The 21,222-nt window shown below is 52.3% G+C and overlaps 6 protein-coding genes across 6 annotated transcripts; 3 read left to right on the top strand and 3 right to left on the bottom strand.

Annotated features, from left to right (window-relative positions):
• Positions 1-79: 79 nt before the first annotated feature.
• Positions 80-1,753, bottom strand: BO82DRAFT_294407 (translation initiation factor eIF2 subunit gamma; the record flags this gene model as incomplete). Its single annotated transcript, XM_025631822.1, has 3 exons — positions 80-110; positions 166-1,152; positions 1,224-1,753. 3 exons carry the CDS (start codon positions 1,751-1,753, stop codon positions 80-82), a joined length of 1,548 nt encoding a protein of 515 aa, XP_025487437.1.
• A 288-nt stretch (positions 1,754-2,041) lies between these two features.
• On the bottom strand, positions 2,042-3,913 carry BO82DRAFT_345507 (putative 60S ribosome biogenesis protein Mak11). Its single transcript, XM_025633707.1, has 2 exons — positions 2,916-3,913; positions 2,042-2,855 (listed from the first exon to the last, which is right to left on the bottom strand). The coding sequence occupies exons 1-2, from the start codon at positions 3,858-3,860 to the stop codon at positions 2,238-2,240; spliced, it is 1,563 nt and encodes a 520-aa protein (XP_025487436.1). The 5' UTR covers positions 3,861-3,913; the 3' UTR covers positions 2,042-2,237.
• A 3,528-nt stretch (positions 3,914-7,441) lies between these two features.
• On the top strand, positions 7,442-10,635 carry eaf1 (MYB and HSA domain protein). The gene has a single exon (XM_025630498.1). The coding sequence runs from the start codon at positions 7,599-7,601 to the stop codon at positions 10,419-10,421; it is 2,823 nt and encodes a 940-aa protein (XP_025487435.1). The 5' UTR covers positions 7,442-7,598; the 3' UTR covers positions 10,422-10,635.
• Positions 10,636-12,607: 1,972 nt separating this feature from the next.
• Positions 12,608-14,757, top strand: spp2 (spliceosome ATPase-activating subunit SPP2). The gene has a single exon (XM_025636305.1). The coding sequence runs from the start codon at positions 12,821-12,823 to the stop codon at positions 14,522-14,524; it is 1,704 nt and encodes a 567-aa protein (XP_025487434.1). The 5' UTR covers positions 12,608-12,820; the 3' UTR covers positions 14,525-14,757.
• BO82DRAFT_395583 (U3 snoRNA-associated protein UTP13) lies at positions 14,590-17,930 on the bottom strand. The gene is made up of 3 exons (XM_025638796.1): positions 17,659-17,930; positions 17,572-17,599; positions 14,590-17,513 (listed from the first exon to the last, which is right to left on the bottom strand). Exons 1-3 carry the CDS (start codon positions 17,830-17,832, stop codon positions 14,788-14,790), a joined length of 2,928 nt encoding a protein of 975 aa, XP_025487433.1. The 5' UTR covers positions 17,833-17,930; the 3' UTR covers positions 14,590-14,787.
• Positions 17,931-18,144: 214 nt separating this feature from the next.
• On the top strand, positions 18,145-21,186 carry BO82DRAFT_345495 (uncharacterized protein). Its single transcript, XM_025633706.1, has 4 exons — positions 18,145-18,283; positions 18,580-18,945; positions 19,011-19,246; positions 19,298-21,186. Exons 1-4 carry the CDS (start codon positions 18,248-18,250, stop codon positions 21,120-21,122), a joined length of 2,463 nt encoding a protein of 820 aa, XP_025487432.1. The 5' UTR covers positions 18,145-18,247; the 3' UTR covers positions 21,123-21,186.
• Positions 21,187-21,222: the final 36 nt, after the last annotated feature.

Here is a 21,222-nt window from a genome sequence, read left to right as displayed (position 1 = left end):
TCAACTAGACTACAATGTCTTCGTCAACCATTTCCTGGTTGGACCAAGTTGAGACTCTTCAAGCTACCAATAGCTTGTTTTAGTTCAGGACAGGCTCAAGAGTGTTACCGCTGGTTCAAAGTTAGTCTGAGGATCGTGAGCACAGAGAGAGAAGGGAAAACTTACGCGACAATGTTGGCCCATCCGATCAGACGCCAGTGCTTCTCGATTCTGCGGCTGATGGCGATCTTCTCGCCAATTTCAGTACAGGCGGGGCTGGTCAAGCTGAGCTTGGCGGCATCGGCCTTCACACCCACGACCTTGGCACCAGTGGCCGTGGAACCGATGTTAACCATGAGAACCTCGTTCTTGGTCAATTTGGCAACCTTGGCTTGCTTGCCATCGGCGGTCTTGACACCCAACAGGCGACGGAGCAAGAAGTAGTTGACCTCCAACTCGGTGTAAATGGCAGGAAGGCGTCCACGGTGACCCAGAACGAAACCAACGAGACGATCAGCACGGCACAGAGTAGGGTCGACACGGGTACCGACACCGATCAAACCACCAGGCACGGCAAACTTGAGGTCGTTGTGCTCAGCGAAGAGGGACATAACCCGGGAGAAGATGGGCCGGCACTGGATCTTGCCGTTCTCGTCCTTAGTAACGAGACCAGGACGAATCTCAATTTCGTCGTTCAGCTTCAGGACACCAGTGAGGATCGAACCACCGGCAACACCACCCTTCAGCTCCTCAATCTCAGCACCGGGCTTGTTCACATCGAAGGACCGAATGACGATCATGTGAGGGGAAGCAGTGAAATCACGGACAGGGACCGGGATGTGCGAAACCAGGTACTCGTTGACAGCGTCGATGTTGTACTTCAGCTGAGCGGAGATGGGGATGATGGGAGATCCATCGGCGACGGTACCGCGGATAAACTTCAGGATCGACTGGTAGTGTTGCAGAGCTCCATCCTCTCTCATGAGATCCACCTTATTTTGCAGGATGATAATGTGGCTGAGCTTCATGATCTCAATAGCTGCCAAGTGCTCCGAAGTCTGAGGCTGGGGGCAGGTTTCGTTTCCGGCGATCAAAAGAAGGGCAGCGTCCATGACAGCGGCACCTGAAAGCATAGTACTCATCAGAATATCGTGACCGGGGCAGTCAACGAACCTACAGCAGAGAGGGTCATCTGTTAGCGGCGGGGCTTGTTGGCTCCAAGGAACCGGGTGACGGAAACATACGAAACATGTCTCAATAGTCTGTAGCGACCGGAACATCCATCTCTCTCACAAGGCGGGTCGATCTCCTTCTCGCTCTTGAAACTCTTGAAGCAAGTCGGTCTGGGACACTCGGGGTTGTCGCACTTGTAGATCTTGGCGTTGGCATAACCCAGCTTGATGGTAATGTTTCGCTCCAATTCGTTCTTGAAACGGACAGTCTGAACCTCGGAAATGGCCTTGACAACCGTCGACTTTCCGTGAGCGACGTGACCGATGGTACCGATGTTGATCGTGGCCTGGCGCGCAATAATTTCGGGCGTCAGAGGGGTGAGTGTGGACAGGTCGAGGGTCTCTGGGTTGGGCTGCTCGGGCAGCTCTGGCCGCTTAGGCTGGGGGAGGGAGGGCACTCCAGAGTTCTTAATCGCAGACTTCAAGGGCTTCTCCTCCAGGTCGAGGGGCTCCTGATCTTCGATGTCATCGTGACCGTTCGCATCGAGCATGGGGGATCCAGGCTGGGATTCATCGTCTGTGTAATCGCCGTTGGTAGCCATGATTGCGGTGTTGACCAGGAGACGACAACGGGGTAGGTAGGAAAGGGTGGGTTGACGAGGGGGGTGGGTAGGAGGGGCGAATATCGAGGGTCGTCTGGTCGGATGAAAATTGCTGCTTGGGAACGGAGAGGCGATATGATACGGTTTGAGCCAGTGGGGTTCGGGTTTGTGCAGTGGAGAGCGAGTGGGCGGTGGGCAGCGGCAGGATTTACTACACCTACAGTGCTTGTAGTTAACCAGTTGGCCAGCGGGTTGTCGATTGACTCATCGCACAAGAACAATAGCTACCTAGTACTCAGTGGCATTGGGCACTTGAACCATCACAATGAAAGGCAGGATTCATAATACTTATGCCTGGGGTTTTTATACATGAACACTACCATGCAAAAAACATAACATCATTATCCCACGGCTGCAATTCAATAATCCACACTACTTTTCTTCCTAACAACGACAGAGGGGTATATAGGTTTTAATTCCGATGCTACTCATCATCGCTGGCTTCGCTATCAGATTCCTCCTCGCTGACTTCTTCAGCATCCTCGGATTCTTCGTCATCGAACTCGAGGTCGGACGAGTCCTCCGCCGTCAACATCACGAATGCTTTCAGGCAAGTGATCCGGTTCCCTGTAGCGTAAGTGTTCAAGAGTCGGCCAACCTGGTTGACTTCAGGAGCCTTCTCCTCCTTAGAATCAGAACTCTTCTTCTTGTCACCCTTCTTCTTTTTTGCTACCAATTCAGAGCCACGCAGCAGCCATACGCGGATCAGGCCTTCGCTATTGGCGGTAACAACCAAGTAGTCGCCCTTGTTGGGCCCAGGCTGATCCTTCAGGCTGAGGACCTCGAAGTCCTTGACTCTGCCGGGAAAGCCATGCGCCCTACCGCCGAGCTGGGCGACGACCCTAGCAAATGGAATAGGAGATTCATCACCCTCCGGTGCGCTCTCGATTTGTTTGGTGGAATAAAAGATGACTCTGCCGTCTTCAGTCGAGACAGCAAGCAGTTCATCACTATCCTCTGAAGAGGGGTCAGAGCTGACGTATGTCATCTGGTGGATTTTACTGCGAGGGTTAGGGAACACTCTGCAGATGGGAGTCGAGTCCTGCCCGGGTTAATCAGTTTTGATGCCAACAAATAAACAAGAGCATAATTGTCGACTTACGATGCCAAAGACGACAGCGCCCCATTCAAAGGCCACAGCAAATTCATCTCCCTTGGAGTTCCACACAATTCGCCTTCCTTCACCGGTGCTGTACTTTCCTTCCTTGACGCTTTGTAGAATCTCCCGGTTGAAACTCAAGACTCCAGCTTTCTTGCCAGTGACTAGATTCCACAATCTCATGCATTTCTCTCCCTTACCAACACTTAGCATGAGCTTCATGCTAGGATGCACGGCGAAGTCGTTGATTCCAGAAGGGGAGCCACCGGGAGGAGCCGTGTCACCGCTTGGGCGGCCCTGAACTTTGGGGTGCGGAGCTTTGATGGTCGAAACGACGGTAAAGTCACGAGTTTTGGTGACCGAGATGGTGTTGTCTTCGGCCCCGACCAAGATCTTTGAGCGTGAGGGGAAGCAAAGGGCTGAGATAGGGGCGGAGTGATGCATCAATGAACCCAATTCGCGGTTCTTGGGGTTTTCGAGAATTTTGTTGCCGGCGAGAGTCGGAACAGTAGGATACTCTTCATTGACAGCCACAGGAGCAGCAGATAACGAGTAGAGGTTGACACGCTCATCAGTAGCACCAGTCGCCAGGATCACTTGGGGGGCTTCGTTGGAATCTGCCTTGGGCAACGGGGACAGTGCAAGGCATCGAATTGCGGAGGTGTGAGCCTCGAAGAGAAAGTTGTCCACAAATTGGACCAATTCAGAATCGTTGGAGGTTTCAATGGCGGTATCGGAGGGTTTCGCGAGAGCTTCAGGAGAAACAGCAGCAGTGAAGCCATGCAACACTCGTTCGTATGAGCCGGTGATTATCTGCAGAGTGACCGCCGGGAAGTCGGTAGTGATGGCCGCAGGAGTCTCTTCGCTGGTGGTTGATTTGGCGACCTTGGTTGCCTGCTTGAGGCCCTGTCGGTCTTTGGCCGTTTCTTCTCTCTTGCGTTTGACCATAATGACTGATGGCTAATGTATTAGCTTGGAATGAGAAAATGTGGGAATATTTGGATGGACTTTCTGAGCTCGATCAGAACGTGGGCAACTTTTTTTTCTGCCAGGCGTTATCAGCGGTGAACCTGGGCGGTGAGTTTAGGTTTACCCACGCCGCCATGGTCAGGTTTCGGTGTTGTGCTTACTTGCTGAATGCGGTAGCTTCTTCAAATGCCTGATGTTAGACCGCCTAGAGAATCGTCGAGGTGGAAGCCCTAGACATCTCCCTATTCATGGTAGCAGGCGTTGTCAGTGACTACAGCATACATCCCACCATACAAATGGCATTTTATTGCTCAAAGCATCATGATAATCTCAAAGAAGACGATAGGTATAAGTCCGATCAGTATGCACGCTGCATACTTGGAACCTATCCACATGGGGCTCGCCCACAACCGTCGGATTAGGAGTCCGACACAGTAACTACACCTGCCACGAACTGAGACAATTGTGTGTGGCCTAGACAGCATCGATAGTCGAAACATCGATGATACCTGCTTTGTTTTGGCCATCGAGTGGCCTTAAGTGAGAGTGGATTGTCGTTCGTCTTCTGGCGTCTATATACTGGCAATTTCATCACACCCTAGGCAATTTGGAAGCAGCAGAACAGGCTGGCTGATTCCTACGCTCGGCACAAAAGGGACTCCTTTCACTCCTGTGCCAGGTGTGAATCTTGAAAGCATGGCTACCTTATCAGGGAGTTTGACTTGCACCGATACCACCTATGCCCGTTATCATATCGGTGTACTCCGTACACTGTCCCATCACTAACGCTATACTAAGGAATCTAAGCTGCTGGAATAACCCAAGTAGCTAATTCTGCAAAGACTTATGCACTACGATTGATGGTCATAAGCATACTGGGAACCACACACTGATATATATACACGGCATCGTCCAGAGAAAGTGCCATCACTCAAGTCAGAACGTCAGGCTTGAACTATGTATGTATGAGGAATGTTCTACAGGGTGATCTTGAATTTGATCGATGGTCCCATAGTACAAATAATATGGAGTTATTTTAGAAGCCTACTACAATGAATTCTTGTAATGCAGCTGATTCTCGCGCTATATATATATAAGCCTTCTGTCTCCTGATTTTCTGTCTTCTGCTGCCCAAATTACCATTAGAATGTCTCGATAATGAAACCGTCTCCGGTATTCCAAATCTCGCCTGCATGCTTTATGACTCATCCTCCAACACGACGTTCCAGGTTGATGGAGATGATCATCAGTATACAAGTTCTGAGCTACAGATATAGAATTTAAGAGCCGAGTGCAATCGAACCGGTTCGCAGACAAACTTGTTGGCCATACACTGTTCGATCTCATGGCTGTTCGACTCTATAAGGGGACAGAATGGCAGCAACTCAAAACAGTTCAGAAGGTTTACTTATTTAACTCAGAAAAAGACCCCTATGTATTGCAGGATCTCGCGCGGCGACGTGCCTTATATCCTGCTCCAGTATGGTATGTCTGATTAGACTCAAAAGACGCTCATACCTGCCACGTACGATATTGATTTATACCCATTGGCAGGGCCTGACGTGATACTGGCTTGTTGACATCAACTTAAGGTGTACCCAGAAAGCATCAAGAAGGGACTGGTCATTGTAAAGGTCCAGTGCGATTATCTATGATATATATTCAGCGCGTGGCTCACTAAATGTCCGTCTTTATGTGGAGCAGTGTTCAGAATGCCTTACCCAGATGTCTCAATCTGCGCCGAATCCACCCATGACCTTTCTTAACGAACAACGTCCGACTTGAGAGGCCGAGGTTTGACCATTGAGATAAATGGCCTTGAGAACGAGTAGGACTTTGGCTTCAGTGCTTTGACTGTGGAGAGTACTGCAATCTCAGGTCCTAGTATTGCATACGAACCGCTCTGTAGTAAGTCCTCGTTGCAGTAGCGCCCAAGGAATAGACAGATATCAAGGTACCGGCAGATGTGCGTACTGAGTTGATATGCATGCTGCAGTAGAGTTTACCTCGATGGTTGTGCAGATAAAGAGATGTCTACCACCTTCACTGCCCTAAATTAAACACAGTCCCAATTCATCAGCCCTAAACGATGATTTATGTCGCGTATTCCAGAGTATCAGTGACATTTCTAAGACAGGCACCGATAATATTACTGTAAGTTGTTAGGAATCCTCGCATGACTGTCTGGTCTGTTACGTGGAATTCTATAGTTACCATAAACTGGGACACTGCAGCTCCGAAGAAGGGATGTTGAGGTTGTTGCCCTAATATACTATACTGCTGCTGCTAATGCAATAGAAGGATTCAAATTGTTACACATCAAGAAGGAGCTCACCAGGTATACCAGCTATCATAGAGTAGGTTAAATTTATATCCAGTTGCTATCGCCAACTACAATAATAGGTAGTTCTTCGATAAATAATGGAAGTGAAAGCAACCACGTCCGTGGAAGTAAACAGACCTACATTGAATAGTACTAGTCCGGAATAGGACAGTGTTACTGAAGAAAGTAAAGCTCGTGATAAACCTGCAGCACATTAGTAAGGGGGTTCAATGACCACGGCTTTGGAGGGAACTACCACGCACCACCATGTCCATTCCGTTGTCACCCAGAGTAACTGTGTATGGTAAGATACCGGTAATTTATTCGTACTGTATCGTATCTTATGTGAAATCAAATTGAATTTGCTGCTGTTCGCGGCACTCACTCACTCACTGCAGTGGTAGTAACCGTCTTTCAACCAGTCCCTTCTCTTCCTTTTCCTCCCCTTCCATACATACCAGAACTCCCTCTGAACACAGTTCCTCCCTCCTCCCTCAGTCCTCCCTCCCCGTACCGTACCCGGCTCAGAAGTCCTCACCACCACCACCTACACTAATACTCACTCTCCCACCATACACCACACCCCCCCAGGAACCCCAAAAATCCCTTCCGCGGTGAAATCTTCGCGTCGTATCTTTGGCATCATCTTCCCTCACCACAACCACCCTTTTCATCCTTTCTGAGCGATTTTTTCCATCTGGATGACTTCGCTCAATTGGTTTCCCTTAATTTTAGCGCGTTAATCGGATGCTGTGTTCCCCGAAATAGACTCCATGCTCCGTGACGAGCTTCTCCGGTCTAAGAAAGATGAGATCGCGTACGTATTTGATTTTACCCCCATTTATCGCTTGCAAGCAGTATTTCTATTCCTGCTGGCCCTGCGACTGGGATTTATCGCTCATTTGGAATTTCTTAGACGTTGTTTGTCGTCGCGGAAGCGCAAACTGAGCGAGCTCTACTTTGCGACCGTAGGCTTCGCGGGCGCGACCGGGAACGCTCCGGCGGACTCGCTATACCATCACAAAGAACAGGCGTTTCTTGATGCCAACGATCTTACCAGGTAATCTAATTCTTACTCTGCCCTACTGTCACCCAATGCTGTTTTTACAATTATACCACCTCCATCTTATGCCCATCGTTCTATCAGAATTGTCATTTCCCTTCATGGTAGCCATGAAGGCTCTTGAATGTGCAAATAACTAGGCACCAAGACCTACACACTAACCCTCAACAGAGGCCGATACTTTGATGAAACCACTCTTCCAAAACTACCAGACTATGCAGCAATCCTATCGCAGGATGGCAGGAAGTCCACCGCTACAGCAGCGCCCGTGCCACTACCGGCAGTCGCACCTGCTCCACGGACTCACGACGCTACACTCGACAGTCCGCCAATGACAACAGAGAATGCTGCCGCGCCGATTAAGCCAAATACCGGAGAGCAACGTCCAATATCCCAGCAGCTGCCAACACAGAATCAACAGCAACCCGCAGCTCAACCGCCAGCCCCTGCTCAGGTTGCGCCTGACGTCTCTTTCACCAGGCCCCAGAGCCAGGAAGCATCTTCCCAACCCAGGAAGCTTGCGCCGGCAGTACCATCACCGACGATAGATCAAAGGACACATACTGCGACGCAAGGAAAGCATGCCAGTGATCAGGATACAGCATTGGCGGCGGCTGAGGTTAGGTTGGACCAGAAGCAACCAAGTGCCGTGCCACCACCTGCAACACCTACTGTGGTGCCAGTCCAGAAAAAGAATGATGCACGGCCGTCTCTCTCTTTCGGATCCATCCCCAAAGTTCCAGAGCAACCCCTCTCTCCTGTATCTTCAGCCGGCCTATACTCAAACAATACTCCTTTGCCGGTCACCGTGTCGCCAGCTACAAGCCCTGCTGAGGAAGTCAACGACGCTGTTCCGAGACTTGCGAGCCCTAAGGATGAAGAAATCACTAAGACTCTTTCTACTCTGGTACCATCGACGCCCGACGAACAACTGCGTTTCGAGGAGGCGCAGTCGCTCAAGCAGACCCTTGCTGCAAGCAAATCCTTCGCCGAGAGTGCGGTCGAAGGCACCACGACGAGCGTAGTTATTGAAGAAAGTGCCGCACCAACTCCTGTCACCACTGAAAAGTCACCAACGATCGCTCGTATATCGTCTCCAACAGTGCCAGCAGAGCAGAAGACATCGCGTGTTGTGGTTGGACATCCCACTGAGCCCCAGCTTGCTGCTAAAGATCAGGCTCAAGCTGGAGTAGGCGTCAAGATCCCGAAAGAAACGACCCCAGCCAAAAAGCCATCACCGCCAGTCAGTGCAACACCGACGGTTGAAAGGATGACAACCAGGGTGTCTTCTGGAGCCATTCGTCATAAATCTGTATCTGAAATCCTCGGAGAGTCACCTAAGTCATCACCTCAGTCTGATAGGCAAAGCTCAGTCGAGAAATCCACAGATGCGACAAAGGCCGTAGCTGAGGCAACTCCTGACTCCACGGCGAGGATGCGATTCAAAGATCGTAAAGCACGGGAGAAGGAGAGAACCAAGTTGTCTACCGTGGTCTTTCCCAAACAGCAGCAGCAGCAACAGTCTCAGGAGAAGAGCGATTCGATGGAGATTATCAGGCAGCATGCTGGCGACATCGGGAAGCTCAATGAAGAGCAAGACTACCTCTTTACTCTGTTCCAAAGCCGAGCATACACTCCTCCCCGTGGGACAAGTCTCAGCACACTCATCGCTTCTGCTCATAAGACTTTGACGACGTCAAATCACCTGCTTGAGTATCAAGAGCAGATGGACTGCCGCACATTGCGCCGGATCTATTCTCTGCAGAATGCGAACAGGTGGCCCTTGCGTCAGCTGAAGCGTTCGGTTGAACCTCCACGGGAAGGGAGTCATTGGGATGTGCTTCTGGATCATGTGAAGTGGATGCGTACAGATTTTCGAGAGGAGCGCAAATGGAAGATCGCCGCAGCGAAGAGTTGCGCAGACTGGTGTGCAGAATTTGTCAATAGTGATGCAGAGCACCGTTCACTGCTTCGCATCCAGGCAAAGATTCCTCCCGCAAACAAGGCCGAGGAAGTTGAGAACAAGTCCAGCTTAATTTCACCGCCTGAAGAAGACACGGTGGACGAGATGATGATTGTTTCTCAACCTACCCCAGACCTGGTTCCTTCCACTGAAGAAGATTCCGCAAGCGAAGGGTTCAATGATGAGCCTCGTCTTCTTGTGGGTGATACGGTCGCTCCAGCAGCAATATTCTCCCTAGGTACAGACGAGTTCACGTTCTCGTTGGACATGACCCCTGCGGCGCAGAAGCTTCTGGAAGAGCTGCCCATCTATTCTCCCATCACGGTCACGCCTGAACTAGATCTACCAGTCTTCAAAGAGTCTCCTGACACGGTGTGGAAAACCGAAATCCTTCCTGTATCCAAGTACGCGCTTGGTAAGGTTACGTTCCACGACGATGAACCTGCTCGAAAGCGTAGTCGATACGATTATTCCCAGTATCGATCTGATCTCGATACTGGTGCAGTGGACCTTCCTCCTGAGCAGACAAATGTCGCGCTCTTCCGCTTGGAGAACAGGCACATCCGCGATAGAATCCACCCCGGCCATTCCTTTCGACCCCCTACCGAGCATCCTATGCCTTCGGTCGGTTTCTTCGAGTCAAGACAGTCTTCTCAATGGACCTATACCGAGGACGATGAGCTTCGTCGCCTTGTGAAAGAATACTCCTACAATTGGTCACTGATTTCGAATTGCCTAACACCGTCCTCGCAATTCACATCAGGGGCGGAAAGACGGACACCTTGGGAATGCTTCGAGCGCTGGATAGGTTTAGAAGGATTGCCTGCCGATATGTCCAAAACCCAATACTTCCGTGCCTACCACCAAAGGCTTGAATCAGCACAGCGCACCATAATGGCACAACAACAAGCGGCTCAGCAACAGCAGCAGCAACAACAGCAGCAGCAACAGCAGCAACAGCAACAGCAGCAGCAGCAGCCGCAACAGCCGCAACAGTCACAACCGCAACAGCCGCAAGGTAACAACAATAACAGTAACTCGCAGTCACTGCCCCCGATCCGGCGGAGGACTACACAGCCCGTTCGAGTAGACCGGAGACGATCTTCCAAACACCTGGCTCTGCTCGATGCCATGCGCAAACTAGCCAAGAAACGGGAAACCATGCTCCAGAAGCAACAGCACGGTAAGTAATCCAGGGAAGGGTGTCCCTCTTGTTAGCTGAGACTAATCACAACCCCAAGCATCTCATCTAGCCTCGCTGCGGAAGGTCAACGAGGCCAACCAACCCAAGCCCCCAATCTCATCGCCTGCCGAATTTAGCCGACTCAAATATGAGCGAGAGGTGAAGCTCCAGGAGAGACAGGAACAATACCGACAGCAGATGTTCGCTCAGCAGAAAGTAAGGACTTGCCAGAAAGGGATCGTTCTCGAATGGTTGGTCGCTAACACGCCATCAACAGGCTCATCAGGCCGCGGCCCATCAGCAGGCAAACTTGGCCGCTCAACGTGCCGGCCAAGCGCCTAATCAGCAGCAGATGATGAGCGCTCCTGGGCGAACCCCCAACGGTATGCCACATCCCGGAGCGCCCGCTATGGCAGCTCAGACACCAAACGGAATTCCCAACGGATTGCCAAATGGCATGCCGACGGGGCTGCCACCTGGTGTTGGTTCCAATCAAGCCCGGCCTCATATGCAGGGCATGCCCGGTGGCACACCTGTTAATGGAGCCATGCCGCCCAATCCGATTGCAGTGAAGATGATGCAACAACAGCCCGGTATGCAACACAATGTCGCTGCTCGTCCTGGGATGCCCATGCAGACCCCTCCAGATAATGCCCGAGTCATTCGGGAAGCCAACCGACTCCAAGAACAACAGCGGATGCTACAGTCCAGACAACAACCGACGCCGCATCCTCATCAGCAACCAACGCAACCCCAGCAGAGTCAGCAGCAATTTCACAATCAGCAGCAGTTCGTGTCACAGGGCTCTCACTCTCCGAACCTCAACCTGCCTAATGTCAATGGCAACCCCAATAATCCAGCTATGATGGCTGCTCTACAGGCCGGAGGCGGCATGCAAAGCCCGAACTTCCACAATACCACCCCACAGGGCGTCTCGACACCATCACCTCGAATGGGTCAGCCTAATTTGCTCTCTGGCGGAGTCATCCCTACAATCAGCAGCTTGCAGAACCAGATTCAGCGAAGCAACCCGAACATGCCTCCTGAGCAAGTCAGCAAATTGGCTACAGACCGCCTGCACCAGTTCCAGCAGCAACGCATGTCGCAGGTTGCCATGAATGCCGCAGCTGGAAACATTGGCAGCGTTCAGGCTAACTACCAGGTCTCGCATGACGCCAATTTCCAGTCGCCTCAGGCTGGGATGAGTGGTGGGCCGGGAATGCAAGTTCCCCAGGCTCAAGGATACTCGCCCATGATGCGTGTTCCCCAGCCAGCACAACAGAATCGGGTTGCCATAGGGAGCTCTCCGTCCATGAATGGAGCTGTACCTCAGCCAAGCCGCAGTGTGACCCCACAAACCCAGCGCAGTGGGAGCGTCCAGGCTGGTGTAGTGCCGGGCGCAACAAACAAGAGTCCCAACCCTCCTCAAGCACAGACAGCGACTAGCTGAACTCCTCCGAACGGATTAGACACCTTGATCGACCTCTGATGCCTCTTTCTTATCCTTTCACTGTACATATTCATCCCCCCCCACCTTACTACCTTTTATTCCACGCTTGCATGTTACGCCTTGGACCATGCCACGCCTCTTATGAAACCAGATTTCTAGCGGCACAGCTCCTACCCTCGGATAAAGCTCTCTCACTTCTTTGACCCTCGATTCTCAACGTTACCCTCTCAGCTTCAGCTTCCCTTCCTGCGTGTTACCCTCTTCTTTTCCTCCTCCCCCTTCCCTTTCTTTCACAATTTTCGCCGTTAATTTACGGCCTGAGCTCCATTTTTTTTTGTTGGAAGGATGTCTCTTAACTTCGTTCCGGGGGCCTTACTGCATCATCTATATTTCTCTGCGCTTTTGTACTACATGTATTGATAGGACGGATACAAAAGGGGGCGCCGAGGGTATAACTTGGAAGGCCAGTTGGAATGGATGGGCTCAAAAAGAAATAATGAACCACGATTGTACGATTACTGCTCAGCTTGTTGATGTAACATGTGTAAATCTTTCCCTTCTGGGGATTGCTGTAAGATCTGGTCTGGTTCACTCACGAAAGGGTCCCTACGGATTGACGATGTAGAACCATGTAAGCGCGTGTCTAGCCCCGAGCCTCCGATTTTGCCACCGCCTCTGCCCTGCATATTACGCAAGTGAGCTTTCGCAACACTAAATCTTGCCCGACACACATATTGAAACTAACTCTTCAGACAATCCTAATTCAGATTTTAGAGGGACCACAGCTAGGTCTCGGTCTGATACAGCGCCAATTGAATTTCTACCTCAAATGGAGTGAATGGTAGCTCTTGCATCCATCCCAGATACCACGAACACAGTGCTACTCAAAACACTCACAGCTTCTTTGAACTCTTTACCCCCCACTTCTCAAAACAGGGAGTATAAAGGGCAAGCATCATGTCCTCCTCAGATCCTCCGCAAAGCGGTAGCACAACAAAGCCCTTCTCCATCTCCGTGGGCAACAAAGGAGGTCTCAATGGCGACAACAGCGGCAATCCCCCCAAGAAACCCACCACCTTCAACCTCAAATCCACCAAGCCCACCGATTCTGCTACGGCAAGTACGCGCTCCCTTCCTCTCGCCGCGCGCGGCGGTCGCCCAACACCTCGGCCACTGCACAATGACGACGACTCGGACGAAGAAGCCAGCCGCGCTGCTGCTCCCGCCCATGAAGAAGTCACAGGCTTCGACACGGTCACGGGCACCGCCATCTCCGCCGCCGACGCCGCCGCGAACCAGCCGCTGGTGATCCCCGTCACGAGCAACAATAATTGGCGGGACCGGCCGGGGATCAGTCGTCGAGGAGCGCTACAGCAGCAGCGGGGGACGAAGAACCTGCTGCCGAAGGAGGTCCAGGCTATCCAGGAGGCGCAGAGGCGCGGGCAGGTTGCTGGGGCGACGGTCGAGACGGAGGGGCCGAGTATGGCCTATGGGCTGAGTTTTGCGGCGGCGGCGAAGGAACAGGATCAAGATGGGGACAGGGATATGAATATGGAGGATGTTGGGCCTCAAAAAGCGGCGGATGAGGAGAAAACTAGGGCGCCCATGACGCAAGATGAGATCGCGTTACAGGCGCTTATCCGGGAGAGCAAAGGCGAGACTGCGGAAGGGGGTCGGTCGGATCTGGTGATCGAGACCGCTGCTGCCCCCGATGGTGGTGGTGGAGAATTCGGCGAGACGAGTTCGTTCCGCGCGGATATTGCCTCGCGGCCGGAGTCGGCGACGCTGGACCAGTATAATGCGATCCCCGTGGAGGAGTTCGGCGCGGCGCTGTTGCGGGGAATGGGCTGGAAGGAAGGGCAGGCTGTCGGCAAGGGGAAATATGGGGGTGCTTCTGCGCCTCAGGGCAATAAAGCGCGGGTTCCGGAGCGAAGGCCGGGGTTTCTAGGGATTGGAGCCAAGGATGTTTCCGGGGGCAAAGGCGCAGAGGCGGAGCTGGGCGCGTGGGGAAAGGCGGCCATGCGCAAAGGGTCGAGGAAGGCCGGGCAGGAAGGAGGGACGAATACCGAGGGTGTCTACATGCCTGTTATGATGCGGAATACGAAGACGGGCGATTTTATCACCGAGGAGGAACTGTCGACCATGAAGAAGGAGGCGAAGAAACAGACCGATGATGATGAGTGGAAGGCACGGCGCGATCGCAACCTGGAAAGGAGCAGCAGGCGCGATCGGGATGACCGTGACCGTCCGAGGGAGAGTGATCGCGACTCCCGGCGGAGGGATCACGATGAGGACAAGCGCAAGAACGGATCGTCAAGGAGGGATCGGAGTCGGTCGTCGAGTGATCAGCATTCGAGAAGACGCAGATATGAGGATGATGGCAGTGATAGCCGTGATGATCGCTATTACCGAGAGAGAGACAGAGACAGAGATCGTGACTCTCGCCGGGACCGGGACAGCGACAGGAACAGGGACCGCGATAGAGACAGAGACAGCGATAGGAACAGGGACCGCGACAGAGACCGCGACAGGAGCCACCGATCTCGCGACGACGACCGCTACAGTTCGAGATACTCCTCGTCGAATACTTCAAGCAGACATCGCGATCGCGATCGAGACCGCGACAGTGACCGCGACTCGCATCGGAGACGAAAGGTATGACGACCGGTAAAAGGTGTTTTAGGGCCGATCTTACGTGTATAGTCATGGATAGCCTCTCTTTCTTTGAAGATGTCGCATTATCACCTAAACGAACATAACTTTTTACATCGCCGATTTTCCCTCCCAAGAAAGAATCATTGAGCAAGACAGCAAGGACTCCGCTCATAGCGCCAGTGTATCACAAAGAATTCCAAAGCAGATTATCTTTTGTCTATCTATACATGTTTCTCATTCATGACCGGGGATTCCGTGATCCTGCGTATTCACGACTCCAGCATGGCAACATCCTTCTCGGACTCGTTTGATTTCTCCTCCTCCAAAGAGCCGGCGAAGAAGTCGTACGTACTCGCGGCGCCCAATCCACCCAATCCTACGCCGCCATCCATCTCTGCTAGCACCCACTCCACGAGATAGCTCTCGTCGGTAAGTTCCTCAATCCGCCGGTAGTGGCGGTCCGTGTAGGCAGCCAGAGCCTGGAGGATTTCCTTCAATCCTGCACTAGCGCGGCTGTCGCTGCGTCGCTTTGCCTTGCCGGATGCAAGCTCAACGAATGTTGAGGCGGGGTAGGACCGGAAAAGGGCGAACAGAATGCGTTGCGCCACTCTGGATGTGCGTGCATTCGTGTTCCAATCACGGACGCGGAGAAGAAGGGTGCGGAGGTTGTCGGGGTCGAGGGTTTGGAGGACCTCGTCAATCGAGGCGTTGCCAGTAAGACTGTTCTCATTCTCGATGCCCTTGGCCTCGTTCGAGTTCGGGTCATCGGCGGCGTCGATGGCGGAAGTGAAGAGGGAGAGGAGACGACCGGGGTGGTTCAGCTGAAGCGCAAGTGTGATGGCTTCGCGATAAGCACCGGCCCGGATGTAGTTCTGTAGCTGCTGATCCTGTTCGATACGAGCCGAGTTGGCGTTCACCGCGGCCGTGTAAGTGGCAGAAGTGGTATCAGTCCAAAATGTCACTGTGGAGTCGGCGGAGCCGGAGACAAGGCCATAGGGGGAAGAGGTTTTGAGTGTGGTAGGGGACGCAACATCTTCGCGGGAGCCGGAGGGAGTCGGGCTGGCGAGCGCCCACACGCGATCCTCGTGGTTGTCTAGAGTAGTCTCCAGCTCGCCTGAGTAAGGGGACCAGATCTTGACCAAACCATCGGCCGCAGCCGAGGCCACCAAAGGTCGCAGTTGTGCGGCGGCCGCGTTGGGTGCCAGCGCAGATTCTTCTTCCTCGTCCTCGTTCTCTTCCTGGTGGGACAGCTCCGACGGCGGAAGCCAGATTACCTTAAGCACACTGTTCGTGTGGCCTTCGAAGGTGAGGAGACAACTGTAGTCTGCCAGACTCCAGATCTTGATGGTTTTGTCACCCGAGCCTGTAGCGATCAAGCCTCTGTTGGTGCTAGTGCCGCTGTCGGAGTTGAGGATAGGGGTGCCGCGAGGGGCAAAACGCGCCGACCAGACACCTCGCTTGTGTCCGCGCAGGATACCCACCGTTGTGCCATCCTCGGTCGACCAGATCTTGACAGTACGATCTTGGGAGGCAGATGCGAACAGCGTCGCTGAGGGGTTGACGTCCAAAGCATTGATATCTTTTTCGTGTGCTTTCCGGGTGAAGACAGCCTTGGGATGATGGGGCTTGGAAGAGCTCAGCGGAGGCAATTTTCCGATATCCCAACGCTTGATGGTCCTATCTTGAGAACCCGTAAGCAAGAAAGCAGGAGGATGGTTCAGAGGATCATTGTAGGCAGGGGTGTTGGCGGGGGGTGAGACTCGGGGGAAACTAATAGCTCCCAATGACTCGGCATGACCGGTGAAGACTGCAAAGCACGTATAAGATGAAGATTGGGGGTCGAGGCGCCAGAGACGTGCGGTGTTATCCTTTGCACCAGTGACCAGCCAGTGACCAGACCAGTCTACATCAAGGCAGATGATAATGTCGTCATGGCCCTCGAGGTGTGTGATATCAGCACCAAAGTATCCTTCTTTATTGGCGGATGGCCTGTCTTCGGATGGTCCAACTGATACAATGCGGATGCTTTCGGTGTTCGTAGCGAGTGCCAGCATTGAACGGTCAGGGCCGACATATGCGAGATCGATAATATCGTCGTCGTTGCCCGAGATGCGCCGGATGATCGGCAAGGGATCGATTATGGTCCCTGACTTGTAGTTGGATAAAGGCTCCAGAGAATAGAACCGGATGGTCTGGTCGGCATGAACTGTCAATGCAGATGACATGCCAGGAGAATATTGAATCGCCACAATAGCCTCATATTCAGAGGCAGGTTCTTGTTCCGCAGTGACCTCGCCTCCACGATTGCAGTCCCACACACGCAAGCGACCATTTTCACCGGCGACCAGACACAAACCACTATCAGCGACAAAGCAGGAAGCCTCCACACTTTCGAGGACCGGAATGATCCTCCGCGTCTTGAATGTCCGCATGTCCCACACAATCACAGTCTTATCACGGCTAGCCGAAAGCAAGGCATTCTCCGATGGTGAATATGAGAGGCTGCGCACAACCGAAACATGAGACTCGAGCGACGCGATAGGCTTCCTCTTGTTCAAATCCCACACGCAAACCTTACCCTCCTCATCTCCGGAGGCAAGCCGAAAAACTCCCGTTGAATCCTCTGCGGTCTCGTCTTCATCTGAGTCGTGCGATTGATTCTTGTTCTTCCTCTTACTCGAGGACGATTTGTTCGGAAAGTCCGGCGCTTGGAAGAAGCACAGGGCTGAGATGACACCTCCATGGCCATGGAAGGTATGTGTGATGTAACCGCCCCGAATATCCCAGACCTTAATCGAGCCATCCGCGGCGCCAGTCGCCAGTAAAGTACCAGTAGGATCGATTGCAGTGGTCACGACAGGTGCTGTGTGGGGCTTGAGACTTCTGGCTAATTTCGCATCGATCGTACGTGTGGACTCGTCGAGAGGTGACAGAGAGTAGATTCGCATGGACATGGACCGCGAGCACATAACGACATGCGAGGCCGACGGGGAGACTAAGCACAGTTAGGAAGAACCGAACAATAAATCACTCGGGGCCAGAGGGTTGCATACTAGCTAAGCTTGTGATAATTTCGCCATCCTAAATATGTCCACATAAGCGGTTTGCAAGCACAGCGGTGATGTAGAGAGATTACTTACGCCTTCCAGACTAGCGACCTGGTCTCCAGTCTCCAGGTCAATGACGAGGGCATCTTCACTGATGCATGTCACCAGGAAACGACCACTGGCATCGAGCGCAGTGCTTCCTCCGGTGTAGATAGGACGAAGTGTGCGAGACGCCTCGAAGGTCGTCTTCACCACGGCTTTAGACATGGTATGTGAAAATATTCAGCGATTGTAAGCCGAGAAATCTATCGCGCCATGCTAGATCCAACAGGATCCACGTCAACAAGATGTTCTGCGGTTGCTGCACGCCGCTCAACTCGCCGTCGCACCGGAAACTTCTGATCTTTTTTCGAGATGTTTGCCTTGTTTGTCTTCCTTGCCTGTGGGCCCCGATCCCCGCTAGCCCAAATGATAAGCGCTGGAGCCGCCTCTTGCCGCCCACGTGTCTGCCGCTTTCCTTTCTGGGAATGATAGTCATCTTCCGCCCATCGACCATACATCATTCAAGACCACCCAAACCGTCCATCATCTTGGGCAAACCATACGGCACTTGACTTTATTCTGTCTGTAGAGAATGGCTTCGCAGATCTTTCAGGGCTAACACTCATAAGGTGCTCACGCGATGGGGCGCCGAGCGTACCTGAATCGGCTGGCTTTGGTATGCTCCACCTTCTTGTTCCGTTTCCATATACAGTACACAGAGCTGTAACCCCACATGAGCAGCCTCTGTGATGGTTCATTATTCATCGTGAGAAATACTCTCATCGCTATAATCATGTTCTTGATGCAGAGCAATCACGGTGGTGGCATCATATGTGATCTCAAACTTAACCTCTTTCTGCCCTTCAACTGCCTGTCTACACACCTATTTACCCTCTGAATCTCTTGCTTGGCGCTCTCATACCTCACTCTTCCCCAGATCCCTACCTGAACATACTATTAACACTTCATCAGGGGCGGTCACCCTACGAGGCTCCTGATCGTTCCGCAGGCTCCGCAGCAAACCATGAACCTGCTTCTCACAGGAGAGTATCGGCTCTGCATGCGGATAACTATGTCCAGCATTATGATGAGAGGGGCCATCCCATTAATCCAGAGTCCAAGTCTTTTGGCAGAGAGCTAAGAAGAGCCAAGAATGACGTCCTATCCACGATGGGAATCGTTGTCAGTGAAGAGGGCAACATGGGCGGCCCTACTGAACAACAGAAGATTGACATGATCGCGGCTGAGAATGACTATGGCTTGGTCATGGCTACCCTAGACCAGATCTCAGTCTTTCTTGGCTCCTGGTGGACTTCCTCCCTAATGGGTCGGATACTGGTAACTTTCTCTGAACCTGCGCCTAGACGAAAATATGGACAACGTCGACCTGACCACTTGCCCAGACTTTCAAAAGTTACACGCATGTTCCCTTGCTCAGTATGATACATCTAGAGCGTACGAGGCACGGAATAATGGGGTTCTATTTCGCGGGTATTCCAGCCTGGGCAGTCTCAACATGCTTATCCTTTCTTCGACATCATCCGCTGGATCGCTTGATTGCGACCTGCCAAGATCTCTTCCCAAACGATAACGTGCTGTCAAGGCTTGTACGAGCTACTCTGAACATATTACAGTCGGCGTGAGTACCTTGTGCGGTCTGGCCATTTTCACTAGCTAAAAGTGCATGCAGAACTCGAGGAAGCCTACTTGTCCTGGCTATTCAAACTTACATGTACTCCTTGTTACAGTCACTTCACCTCGTTCATCCTTACTCTCTAGTAGGGTTAAGGGCTCTGCTGCCTTTCGGTGAACATGCTTCGATGCAACTTCCCATGCTACCAAATGACCTTTCGCTTCGTTCTATGACCGGGTTTTTGACAAATGCCCTAAGAACACCCTCGCTTCTTGTTTACATATATGTGTACCTACGCCCAGTCGTCGAGATCAGGCTCTATCGCCTGATTCGACGAAGGTTGCCGAAGCCCGTCTATGCAGACGATCTTTCGGTCAAAGTGGCCTATGATAATGACCTTGTTGACTGGATGATGCCATCTCTTGGTCGTCGAGCCGATGAAGAGAATCGTCGCAGCAACCTCACATTCATGGAAGACTTGGCCTACGAAGCCAACTTCTTCCGGACGTGGATCCTGTCTTGGTTTGGCTTCAAGACACCACTGATAGGGTCAAGCCCAGAACATGCGCCAGAAGCGCTTCGTCGAAGAGCACAGATGGAAGCAGGATCATCAGGCGCGCAGCTGTCACACGACGAGCGCCAAACACAAATCACTTCGCAGAGCAGACAAGAATTGGACACTGAACAAGCGCCACGGTCTGCCGCTCCTCGATCTTCCGTTCCTGGTGGCACCCTAAGTTCAGATGCCGTCTTCAGCGAGACTCAGGTGCTTTCGAATGAAGAAAACAGAATGTCTCTGTCTCCAACAGAAATGAGCAGCGGTGATTATGCGGACATGGCGCCATTGAGACGGGCGATGGCCTTACCCCTAGAGGAAGATCAGAATCATCGGTCTTTGCCGCGCGGCGATCATGCTGCTGAGGCGCCGAGAATGTCGCGGTCGAGTACGCTTCTTTCCCGTCCCTCATCGTCTGTTACCTCTTCTCCAGCTTCGCCCCTCGTCCGTGCGTCGCTGATACATCAGAACTCCGATGTCATCACGATGCAGCTAGAAGTGTTAGGGAACCGTCATGAGCACAACGCTGGTACAGAAGAATCAAGGGCTAGCAACGACCCTGGCCAGCCACAGTCAAACGGAGGGCTTGTCAATAACCAGGCGATCTCAAATCTGCTTGACGATCTGCTAGCGAATCAGGGCATGAATCTAACCACCATTGTCAACACAGATGCTCTAGACAGCGATGGACTTTCTAACATGACCCAAGGCATATCTCCAGGATCTGTAGAGGCAGCACCAGTATCCGCGGAGAACGCTCAAGTACAAAGTCCGGGGGCAAATACACACCCTGTCGGAATTCCCACAACGAACCTTCAGAATGCATTGCCAGATAGCACAAGGACACCGGATCAGACCGCTATGTCCCAGCGACCATCTGAAGTCCCTCAGACGTCTGCGAATAATGTCAGCTCTGAGGCTCCTCCACATGCTTCTGATGGCCGAGCACCACACACTTCAATTGCCGACCCTCATCCTATCGCCCATCGAGTCACAATTCTGTCGTCCCATCCCATTGATTCCCTAGCCTCTCATCTAGCCTCCATAATCACGACTTTGATGTTCATTCCTCTTGAATCTTTTTATCTCCGCTCACTTGCATCCTCTTATCTATCAGTTACAGATGCTCCCACTGCTCTCCGGTCAGATGTTCACAGCATGGGATTCTGGGCTAGTGGTGGTTCGCGATCCAGTACGCTTATGTACTTTGGCAAAGTTGCGTTGATGATGGGAGTGCAAACGGCCGTGAATGCTAGTGTGTGGGGCATCATCTCCGGTGCTGCCATCAGAGTTGGGAGAAAGTATTGCGGTTGGGGATCATTATGAGCATGTGTAGTATAATTTATTTACCCGATTTTCATGGCCAAATTGCTCTCATGCTTCAAGGAGGGTGTGCCTCTTGATCTATAATTTTATGTATGTGCGT

This window comes from Aspergillus uvarum, assembly GCF_003184745.1.
Source record: "Aspergillus uvarum CBS 121591 unplaced genomic scaffold BO82scaffold_71, whole genome shotgun sequence".
Taxonomy (NCBI): domain Eukaryota; kingdom Fungi; phylum Ascomycota; class Eurotiomycetes; order Eurotiales; family Aspergillaceae; genus Aspergillus; species Aspergillus uvarum.
The sequence above is the reverse complement of the archived record's forward strand: the minus strand, read 5'-3'. Positions and strand labels throughout refer to the sequence as shown.

What these genes read in the sequence shown, in the direction of transcription:
- BO82DRAFT_345495 (XM_025633706.1), top strand. Translation starts at nt 18,248, where the DNA reads ATGGGGCGCCGAGCGTACCTGAATCGGCTGGCTTTG. An exon ending in ACCTGAATCGGCTGGCTTTG is followed by an intron (nt 18,284 to 18,579) that starts GTATGCTCCACC and finishes ACACTTCATCAG; the next exon opens with GGGCGGTCACCCTACGAGGC. An exon ending in CTGAACATATTACAGTCGGC is followed by an intron (nt 19,247 to 19,297) that starts GTGAGTACCTTG and finishes AAGTGCATGCAG; the next exon opens with AACTCGAGGAAGCCTACTTG.
- eaf1 (XM_025630498.1), top strand. Translation starts at nt 7,599, where the DNA reads ATGACAACAGAGAATGCTGCCGCGCCGATTAAGCCAAATACCGGAGAG.
- BO82DRAFT_345507 (XM_025633707.1), bottom strand. Translation starts at nt 3,860, where the DNA reads ATGGTCAAACGCAAGAGAGAAGAAACGGCCAAAGACCGACAGGGCCTC. An exon ending in GCGCTGTCGTCTTTGGCATC is followed by an intron (nt 2,856 to 2,915) that starts GTAAGTCGACAA and finishes TAACCCGGGCAG; the next exon opens with GACTCGACTCCCATCTGCAG.
- BO82DRAFT_395583 (XM_025638796.1), bottom strand. Translation starts at nt 17,832, where the DNA reads ATGTCTAAAGCCGTGGTGAAGACGACCTTCGAGGCGTCTCGCACACTT. An exon ending in AGGTCGCTAGTCTGGAAGGC is followed by an intron (nt 17,600 to 17,658) that starts GTAAGTAATCTC and finishes GGACATATTTAG; the next exon opens with GATGGCGAAATTATCACAAG. An exon ending in AATTATCACAAGCTTAGCTA is followed by an intron (nt 17,514 to 17,571) that starts GTATGCAACCCT and finishes AACTGTGCTTAG; the next exon opens with TCTCCCCGTCGGCCTCGCAT.
- spp2 (XM_025636305.1), top strand. Translation starts at nt 12,821, where the DNA reads ATGTCCTCCTCAGATCCTCCGCAAAGCGGTAGCACAACAAAGCCCTTC.